Consider the following 11266-nt stretch of genomic DNA (forward strand, 5'->3'; position numbering starts at 1 on the left):
AAACTTAAACCCTAAAAGCAAAACCATAAACATACACACTTTTATTTTTTATCAACAAATTAGTACACCAATTAATATTATTCACATCCTGTTTATTTATCATAAATTTTATCACACCGTATATGAGTTTTTTCTTCCAATTGATTCTTATTACGGTATCTTTCAATTTTTTTAGAGTATATACCTAAATCAGTCCCTGGAGATTTTAAAATCGGATGTTTTAGTCCCCGAAAAAAATTAATACACAAATCAATACCCATAGTTTCTCTCCAACGGCCAAAACAATTCCCAGACCCATTTCTCCATTTTATGCACCGAAAAAAACTGAAGTGGCACGGTTACTCTCCAACGTGTCCAGCAACATGTACAAGTATCATAGAAGGACAAATTAGTCCCCAGCCATCTCATCACAACGGCGCCGTTTAGGGCTTGGCACCAAACATTGCGTTTTTGTGGGAGACACAAGGTCGCGCTTCTTCTCCTCTACCTCAACCCCTCTCTACTCCAATAGAAACCAAACCCCTCACATTCTTCAAACTTTTACAGAGAAGGTGGCTGTCACTGCATCACACCTAATTTCCCAAAGCACCATTGTCACTATCGTTGAAGAATTCAATTACCAACGCTAGTATTGGGTGACTTTGTTGACTCGTCGCTCCTGAAAGGGCAACAACAATTGGCATGCAGGACCCAGTGAAGTGGATGTAACGACCGTTGAACATGCTCATTGAGGAAGGTGAGTTTGTATTCTCTTCTTATGTTGATTAGATTTATGAAATTTTGAATTAGTTATGTACAATGCTGAATGTCACCGTTACAGAGTATTTTGGGTTTTGAGTTTCTGTTCTGTGACAATTATAGAGTATAATGGTTTGTTGTTATATTGTGACTGTATAATGGTTTGTTAGGGTTCATTTACAAAAATTCTCAAAATAGAGTAGTTTAGGGTTTGATGATTCTATTTAATGATTTCAAGTATGTTGTACTTGCAGTTAAATGGAGGATTATGTAATTCCTATTTTCCACCATGATGGACATTTTGTAAGGGATAACAAGGGAATTCTTCTATATATTGATAAAAAAGTTAACAAATTTTCAAAGATGGATATTGATCTCATATGCTTCTTTGACCTGGAAACTCTGTTAAAAGGTTTGGGCTATTTGGATTACAAGGCTATGTACTGGTTTGATCCTAAGGCTCCTGACTTGGAGAGGGGGCTACACCGTATAAAAGGAGATTTGGAGATTAATCATTTGCGTGAGAATAAATAGATGAACCAGGAGACTGATGAGTTTTATCTATCTTTCGATCACCCGATAATGGTTACTCTACTAGAGGACATCAGTTTGGACTTTGATGCTGATGCAGATGTTGAGGAGGAGTCTAGTGATAACGGGTATGAAACGATAGAGGATGAACCATATAGACCACCCCAGCAGGATTTGAGGATGAAGATAGTAACTCAGACTGTTTGATTGTGAAGAAAAATACTAGAAAAGTTAGCAAAAAAATAAAGGGTGGTGTAGGGAAGAAGATTTCACAGAGGAATATGGGTGCAAGAAGGAAGGCATCAATAGAGAACAAGAAAGCTACAGTTGGGCCAAGCACAATTAAGCCAAGTATGGGTGTTCAAAAAACTGCCAAGACAAACACTAATGGGACTATTGGTTCTAGATTAGAGTATGCAGGTCCAAACAAGTCTAGGGCTGGTGTTGCTGCTAGGCCCAACACTAGAGCTCCAAATAATGATGGACAAAAAGGTCATGGGTCAACCTCATCTGGCCTAACTACAAATGGGCTAAACATTGTTAGAACATGGGCTGGGTTGCCAAATTCTAGGGCTGCCAGTGTTGCTGATTCTACCAACAACAGTGGTGAAAATAAGACTGAGAAAAATATTAAAGAAGAAGATCCAATTTTTGAGTATGAATCAGAGACATTTTTTACTTCGAAAAGCTCTGAAGATGAGAGAGATAGGTATGAATTCTCTCAATTTAATAAAGGTGTTGAATTTGGGGAGGTATACTTTGAGTTGGGAATGGATTTTGCCACAATTGAAAGTTTTAAGAATGCTCTTAAGGATCATGTAATTTTTTAGAGGAGAAAAATTAGGTATATAAAGAATGATCAAAGGAGGGTTAGATGCGATTTTGAACATGGGATGGAGAGGATTAAAAAGCCAAGAAATCTAAGGGGGTGGGGGCAATACATCTTCTACTGCAGCTACAAATGAGCAAAGTAATACTTCAGATGAGCATGAATGAAGCTGCTGTGACTGAAGAGATTGTGACAAATGAGGCTGCCAAAGTGGATGCTGGGGATGTGAATGCTGGAACTACGAATGTGGCTAGTAAGGGAACTGATAGTGCTAAAAAGAATCCTTGTCCATGGCTAATTCCATGCATAGTATTAAGACTTATACTCATCATCACACTTGTGCCAGAGAATTCAGAAGTAACATGGCAGATCAGAAGTGGGTGGCCAAGAAGCTAAAGAAGAGGTTCCGAACTCAGCCTCACATGACCCTGTGTGAGGCTTATGAGCACATCAAAATCGACTACAATGTTATGATTAATGGGAAGATGGTATATAAGGCCCTCAAAGAAGCAAGGGAGCATGTGATTGGTAACGAGAGAGCACAATACAACAAGCTAAGGGACTATTTGACAGAGATCCACAGGAGTAACCCAGGGAGCTCCACCATTCTCGATGTGACACCCATCCTTCAGTCTCCTCCACTGTTTAACAGGCTATACATCTCTCTAGATACATGTAAAAGGGGATTTAAAGCTGGGTGTAGAAAACTAATCGGTCTTGATGGTTGCTTCTTGAAGGGATACTTTGGGGGCCAGCTATTATCCACTGTAAGTCAAGATGCGAACAATAACTTCTATGTGATAGCATTAGCTATTGTTGACAGTGAAACGAAGGAGAGTTCGAAGTGGTTCCTCACCTTGTTACAAGAAGATCTTGGAGATCAATATATTCATAGGTGAAATTTCATCTCGAACCAACAAAAGGTATTCTTTTAACTTAGTTGTTTTCGGATCAATGTATAAGTTAATTTAGTTGTGATTATTTATCTTACTTTATGGTTATATACTAACCAAGGTTTTGAAAATCGGACCGGTCATTAAACCGTTTTTGTTATTGGTTCACTAATTTACTGGTTTAACCGGTTCAACCGTGGTTCAATCGGTTCAACTATGGTCCAATCGAAAAAACCGTTTTATAATAAAATAATAAATAAATTATAAATAAATACTCTAAAATATAATTATAAATAAAAGTATAAAACACTCTAAAGAATCATTGTCCAAAGTTTCTAATTTTGATGACAAACAACTAAATGCTATTAGAAAGCTTCTCTGGGATGCTTCTCCTTCTTCATTTACAGTCGAAAGCGAAGATAGCCTCGCTGAGTTGAAAGTTGCTTCCCTGCCTCCAACTAGATCAAATTGTAACCAAAATTCAGAATAAACAAGAAATAAAAATACATCAATTAAGATAAAGGCTTCAATTTTAGTTTTTGTCTATTTTTTATTTTGTGCTAGAAACTTGAAATTGTATTCCCCTACTTCTGGCTAAAGAAAACCATTCATTTTTAATTTAATTATAACTAGACCATGAGTTACTCCTAAAAACTAAAGCTTCAATAAACAAACTATATCATAACAGCTATGCAAATAAAAAGAGCAACTAATTATGAAAAAGAAAAAAGAACATGAATATATGATTACATGAAATGAAGTGAGGAAAGAATTAAACTGAACTATGTCTAGTAAACTCCTGAAATGTGTCTAGTAAACTCTTGGGTACCAAAAAAGACCAGTAGTTACATTCAAAGAATTAAAAGAGGAACACATGAAGAATTCAAAATAAGATCACATAGAAATATGCTTGGTTTAGTAACTTGTTCTTGCCATTCAGGTCTCAACTACCTCAATATTGAATCCTACCTCAATTTTCTTTAGATAATGTACAAATCATGCTTTTAAAAATCTTTTAATTCAATAATACATACTTGATACTTCTTCCACCATGTGGCTCCCTTTCTACCAACTTGGACACCAAGGAACCAAAAACATCAAAGCATTCTATTGCTAACCAATACTTCATCCTAGCCATAAATATTACTACAACACTACCTACAGCACAATAAATGCACCAAAGGTCAACAATTCAACAACAACATTAAAGTGTACGAGTAGAGACATATCTGAGGTATAAACTTGGATCATACCTGATCATGGAGGAGTGACAATAGTTTATCAGTATCACTCTCGGATAAGCCATTCTCAGGAGTAATCTGTAGCTTCGGACACTTGAAGGGATACCCAGGTAAGCATCTATAAAGAGAAAGACACAAAAAAGCCAATTTAATATCAATTCACCATAAAAAAAATTAAAAAATAAACAAAAATAATAACAAAAACTATCTTAAATCCTGTTGAATGTCAAACCATTAACATCTACATATGAATTGACAACAAAGGTGCAAAAACACGATAATGCAGTAATCAAATAATCAATTATCACAAGACCTTCAATAATCAACAAAATCACAACACACAAAACAGGAACATAGCAGAACCAGAGCTCGTCAGTAATCAAATAATCATTGAACAGGACATAAAAAAATGCAGAAGAAGTGAGCAGTGAACTGACCTTTGAAGTTTGGGGATCTGGGCTCCGGGGCTTGACGAACAGACGGAGGCAGTGGCTCGACGGACAAACGAACAGTAGCTGAGGCTAGGGTTTTAAACTTTTTCTTTGGTTGAGAGGACTTGAGGTTGAGTTGAGTTCTGGAGAGTGAAGAAGGAGAGAAGGGGGCAAGGGGATCTCAGCGCTACCGAAGCTTTGTTTTTTTTCTTTTTGTTAAAAATGAAACGGCGACGGGAGGACGGCGCGCAGGACGAAGACGATGGAGGATGGATGCCGAGGGAGGAAGAAAAGACCAAAGTGTGAACAGGGGATTGAGGACAAGACGAAGAGAGAAGCCTCGGACAACCACGGACGGCGGCAATGGTCACTCACTCCGTTCGGCGACTGTGGAGGCTAGCTAGGGTTTTCTTTCTTTGAATTGGGGAGAATGAAGGAAGGAAAGTTAGGAACGAAATGGGGAGGCACACAGCACAGAGCAACGTGTTCTTGTAAGTTGTAACTGAAACAGCGTCGTTTCTGAAAAACCGGACGGTTACTGGTTCGGTCTAACGGCCGGTTTTTGGCCGATTTGGTGGTTTGCTTCCGGTTTTATGATAAGCGGTTTTAAGTAAAGAACCAAACCGTTAATATTGCCGGTTCCTGGTCAGACCGGTTTAACCGGCCAGTCCGGTCCGGTTTTCAAAACCTTGATACTAACAAGCACTTGGTTGGAGAATGGGGGGCTTGATATTTTTCACATGGCTTTTACATTCATTTAAAAGTGAGCACAAATCTAATAACTGGTAGAGACATATGCTTCAAGAGATTCCATACAAAAATATTCAATATATGCATATCAAAAATACAATTATTAGAAACTTTGACTATATTCTTAAAACAAATATTCTTAAATGCTTTCTTCTTGTAAATTTAGAAGTTTAATACTTTGACTATATTAGAAACTAACAAAAAAACAATTATGTAGTTAATATCTTAGTCAGTGTATAAAATTCTTTAAATAACCATGTTTGCACTTCTTGCTCTGCACTATTTTTTAGTTAACATTATTAGTTCAATTTAGTTGTGATTATTTATCTTACTTGATGGTGATTAAGTTATAGTTCAGTTGATGATTATGTTATAATTGTTTTCATTTGATTGGACTGTTTTGAGATAGGTTGTATGAACGACTTATAGTGTATTTAATAATAGAACATTATGCATAGATGGTTTAAATAACAGAATATTATGGATGGATAAATGGTTTTAATATGAGAATTGATGATACATTTTGTTAGGACCAGATGTCTTCGAGGTGATTGTTCTAGTGATGTTATCAATATATTGCTTATTATTGCATGTTATTTCAAATTTAAGTTGTGTTTATTTACTTGCTCTTAGGGATTGTTGCCTGCATTAAAGGAGGTGATGCCACACGCTCATCACCAAAATTGTGTCAGACATATTTGAAAAAATTTTACAAATAGATACAAGGACAAACAAGTCAAGAATGTTGTGTGAAAATGTGCTAAATGCACCACTAATGCTGAATTCCAAGCAAGTATGAAGAAGTTGAAAGGATCAACAAAGATGCATGGAGTTACCTAGAAAAATTTGAGCCTGCTTGCTAGACCAAAGCTCACTTCAGTCATGGGCCATAGTGTGACAACCTCACCAATAACATGTGTGAGGTTTGGAATGCAAAAATAGTGAACTATCGGTCAAAACCAATTCTTACAATATGTGAAGAGCTTCGGTGCTATATCATACGACGGATGACCAAGTACAAACAAGTATTGGAGACACACATGGGAACTGAGATCGCACCTACTCAACAGAAAGGCTTGATGACATTATGAAGGATGCAATATTGACAGCCAGTTTAGGTTGGTGATGATGAAAGGAAAGTCTTCGAGGTTCAACAAGGCTCTAAGAAGCTTTCTGTCAACTTGTCTACAAACAAATGTACATGCAATGCTTGGCAATTAACCGGTATACTCACTAAACTATGTTAGTTAACTTACAGTTGTTAAATTACACTTGTATGTTGCTAAATACATTGTAATTATAGGTCTTCTTTTTGTTCATGCACTTGCTGCCATAGTTAGAAGGGGTGATAGACCTGAGACATATGTCCACCCACTACTTATGATTGGGGTAGCAATAGCAACGTACCAATATTGCATACAACCTATTAATTCCGAGAAATATTTGGAGAAGACAAATTATCTGAAACCAATTCTCCCAAAGCTAAAGAGGGCAATCGGCAGACCCGTCAAGAGAAGAAAAAAGTCATATGAGATTGAAACTAATAGAACTGACGACAACAAAGTTAAGAAGACATTTTGGGTTACTTGTAGCAAGTGTGGAGAGGTTGGCCATAATTACAAGACTTGCAAAGGACCTCCAGCAGCAACAACTAGAAGTCCAACTAATCCAAACAGAAGAAAGACAATGGCTAGTACAAATCCTAGAACATTAAACCAACCTGCAGAGGAGATGCATGTCTCACAATCAGCACCCCAGGTGCAGGTAAACCACCATAAATAATGTACTAATTGTTGATCGCGAGGACTAAATTGGGTTTTTAATGCTTTTATAGGGACTTAGTTGGATATTTCAAAAATCATTCAGGACTTATATGTCTTTTTTTAAATTCTACAAGGAGTAACTTGGAATTCTATTTGGCTAATTTTTTCATTATTTTAGAATGTGGTTGATCATTCTAATTCAACTCAGCCCACAGCTAATGTACCAGGTTCTATGTCTAGTATGGTGAGTAAAATTGGATGTAAAGGTCTGCAATTTGTGTTACTGCACTGTTAGGTTTAGGTTTGCTACCATAACTTTGTTTACTCTTTGCATATGCAATCTTCTTTATCATAGGGTGTAGCAAATTCTGGGGCAACAATTTCCCAAAGTGCAAGGGCCAAGCAGCCTATCATTAGACCACATTATCCTGTCCTAGTCCAGTCTAGCACTCCACCTCCTATTCCACTATCTAGACCAAGTCAAGACGTCTCGGCAGAAATAATTGCAACGACAAGTAAGGGCACTACATCAAGGATGTTCCAGTTTATTCCCAATCTTGGGTTCAAGTATCCGAGACAGAAGTGACTGAAGACAAATGATTATGCTTTTTGATATAATAGTTTGCTTTGTATTTTGGTAATGAGCTTTCAAGTTGATGGACCTAAACTTGGAATAATCTTAATTTAGGGATTGATGAGAGATTAGCGTGGATGAAACTTTTTTTGTGTATTATGTTTCGGCTCATGTATGGCGGAATTCTGACTTTAGTTTAAGTTGCTACTGTGACAGTTATGTTATTTTTATTAGGTTGAATCTATGACTTACATCCTATGTTTTGAAGTTGCTATTTGACATTAAAGCAATATATTTGCTGTTATAAGTAATGGTGCTATTGTTTGACTTTTCCATTATTCATTTCATGCTACGTATCAGTGAACTTATAAGTAATGGTGTTGTTTTTTTTCGTTATTCATTTGACTACATGACATGGAAATATGATTTTGTGTTTGGATTCACAAAGGTCATCAACCAAACAATTTTGGAAGAAAATTTTTAAGGTGATATATTGCATAAATTTTCTTCTTCTCACAAGCATTTATATCACAAAGAAAATCATATAAATTTGCATACAGTTTTCAGTGAACTCTTAAATACAAAGTAACATATAACTTACAAAATAGCTATTGTAACTAACAAAATCAACACTAACACTATAAAGAACATGATAACAAGTACTACATTCGTACATTTACTCTTGTCCTCAGCTTTTGGAATTACATTTTTCTGCATCTCTAACAAGTCAATTCTATTTTGTAACTCCATCAGTTTGTGTTCCAAATCAGCATCATTGGTATCGTACATGGGTGAAATATTAGCAACAATTTCACCACCACCCATGGAAACATTCTTCACCGAATCATCATTCTTCAACTTAATGTCAAAAATCTTGTCAACCCATGCAAAGAACTTGCAATGAGATAACTTTTCCTGCTCATCACACAAACACAACTCTTCAACACAATTCTTATAAAACGTAAATTATTCGAAATCCTACAATTGTTTACCTTATATAGTGGGCATCCAAAAAATAGTCTATCTGAATTTTCATGAGTCCTTAAAGTGGAGATTATTGCATACAAACCGCATAGGTATTTTGGGTGTTGTCCTTTGGGGATTTCAACTTTGCTTAGGCTGCTGATGTCACCATCTCCGATACTGCTGCAATTATGGCCACTGCCAAGTCTCCCACCATGGCGATTCGAAAACGACGAGCTTCGTTTACTTGGTGTCATTGCAGCTACTGATAAACTAGGGTTCCAAAAGCTTCAAAGAAGAAGACGTTTCTATTCGAATAGAAAGGGGTTGAGGTAGAAGAGAAGAAGCGCGACCTTGTGTCTCCCATAAAAACGCAACGTTTGGTGCCAAGCCCTAAACGGCGTCGTTTTCATGAGGTGGCTGGGGACTAATTTGTCCTTCTATGAAATGAATATGAAGTTTTTTGAAGTTGCAAATGGTGGGGCAGAAGCAGAGTTTGAAGTTGAAAGTGATTATGAAGATTGGAAAGAGAAACTAGGTTGGAGAAAGGGTAGTTTGGAAGCTGAAGTCAGAGTAGTTAAGATATTGCTTATTTTCATGTTTGTCCTAGTAATGATGCTTATGTTAGTGGTTGGAGAACTTTGTGTCAAATCAATGGAAAAGTAAAAAACTTGTAAAAGCATTGGTGATGTTATTTTGTTGGATCTTGTTAAGAGTATTGGTGAAATGTAATAAATGAGGTTGGGCATTTTTGAATATCCATTAACAATCATGCAACCAGCATTTTTTGACATTAGTTTAACAAATTTTTACACAATTCTAAAAACAAGTAAATAAAAATAAACACTTAATCACTTAAAAGATAAATTAAATCTAATCATACGTATTAAAATCGAAGCATTTGCATGTCCATATAAGCATGCTAACATAGTCTTCACAATAATACCAAACCTATTAATCAAGTCTTCATAATATCAAGCATAAGTTACCTGATTTTGGGCTATACCAAAATATGAACAAGGTTGTATAAAATACTTCAATATGTCTATAATGTATAAAGATTCTAATCCTTAGCCCTTTACAAAATACATAATTCAGCCCTTAATACACAACACAACTCAAACATCTTTGTCTTTCTTCCTCGGGTGTTTAAATCGGGAGTTGGCACAAAAGTCATTAAACTAGCAAGTTTCTTCGCAGTAGAAGAACTGGTGCCCTTGATTGTTTCAGCCGAAACCGGAATTGTTGCAACTGTAGCCGGTTGTGGTGAGGCTGTGGTTGTTGCTTTTCCTTTAACAACATGAATTTTTGGAGGCCTTGATCTTACTTTGTCCTGCATTTTATCATTATGAAAGATAAAGTCAATTCACTAATCATATTCACATTATGAAACATTATAATTTATAACAAAAGATAGATTACAAATAAAGTATCATACTTGGCTGGGAACAGATAAAGGTTGAGATTCTTATGTAATCGAAACCCCTTCCGATTGGCCAAAGATCATCTCAGTTGGTGTATTTGAAGTTGCTGCTGGTGGATTCGTAGGATCTTGAGCAACAGGATCAATCAGGGTTCCATTGGGTGCATGTTAAGCATTAGCATCAGCAGGGGTAGCAACTACTGCAAGTTGAAGTTGCATAAGCCTTGCTTGTTCAGCAGCTTCCTCTTGTTTTTTCACTTTGCATGTTCTTCTGTTGTGCCCAACTTCACCACAATACAGGCACCGTATTGGATTATACTTTCATTTCATTCGTATCTTTGAGCCAACAGGTTGCTCATCTTTGTCCTCTCTCCTGTTTATTGTGGGCCTACCCGGCTTGATCTTAACTGGAGGCGAAACCGGTGTTAGTGACCCTATTTTTTCCTATAGATCTTGTCCCTTTATTGGATTCACATTGAATCAGTATGGTCTTCTATACGCGTCCATTGTTAACCACTCATGGCAATACTCCTCAGGCCTCTTGTCATTCTTGTCTTGAATTGCAGCGATGGCATGCATGCAAGGCATACCTTTGCATAATAGGACAAAAGCACAATAACATAAAAATGTTCTTTCAGCACAAATTTATATATTTAAAAGAATTCACTAAAGAAACATAATTTACAAATAGTAAAGAAACAAGCTTAACAACATAATTTCATTCATATTTCATTCATAATCTTTATATATTTAAAAGAATTCACTAAAGAAACAGTACTACATATTTCATTCATAATATTTTAGGATCTTAAAATTGTATCTAGTCAACATAGTAAAAATCTTAATCAAACTAATTGAAATCAAAATACACAATGAGCCATTCATCATTCAAATGGTATCAAAATGAAATCTATGAACTAGTTAACTATTCAGCAGGACAAAAATATATGACGACTAGTTAAAAGATAAAAACGAATTCAATGGACATATACTATAAAGAGACTCAAGAGTTCACTGTTAAAATCCAGTATCATATAATATTGCATTCAATAGTAAATTGATCTTTAAATGAAGTAAGACCTAACACAAATCACAGATTTCCAATCTCGACGGGGACAAAGTGCATCAAC

At 36.1% G+C, this 11266-nt stretch overlaps 1 protein-coding gene across 1 annotated transcript; it reads left to right on the forward strand.

Moving 5' to 3' along the window:
• The first annotated feature begins 1320 nt into the window (after positions 1-1320).
• Positions 1321-7762, forward strand: LOC148565795 (uncharacterized). The gene is made up of 5 exons (XM_088487234.1): positions 1321-1397; positions 1496-1841; positions 6896-7177; positions 7355-7420; positions 7532-7762. The coding sequence occupies exons 1-5, from the start codon at positions 1321-1323 to the stop codon at positions 7760-7762; spliced, it is 1002 nt and encodes a 333-aa protein (XP_088343360.1).
• The last annotated feature ends 3504 nt before the right edge of the window (positions 7763-11266 follow it).

The sequence above is a fragment of the Arachis ipaensis genome, chromosome B5 (genome assembly GCF_059453495.1).
Source record: "Arachis ipaensis isolate K30076 ecotype BB chromosome B5, ASM5945349v1, whole genome shotgun sequence".
Lineage (NCBI taxonomy): Eukaryota > Viridiplantae > Streptophyta > Magnoliopsida > Fabales > Fabaceae > Arachis > Arachis ipaensis.

Bases quoted from the DNA above. Each gene is read 5' to 3' on its own strand.
- LOC148565795 (XM_088487234.1), top strand. From the start codon at position 1,321: ATGGTTACTCTACTAGAGGACATCAGTTTGGACTTTGATGCTGATGCA. The intron at 7,178-7,354 runs GTAAACCACCAT...TCATTATTTTAG, and splicing joins AATCAGCACCCCAGGTGCAG to AATGTGGTTGATCATTCTAA. The intron at 7,421-7,531 runs GTGAGTAAAATT...TCTTTATCATAG, and splicing joins CAGGTTCTATGTCTAGTATG to GGTGTAGCAAATTCTGGGGC.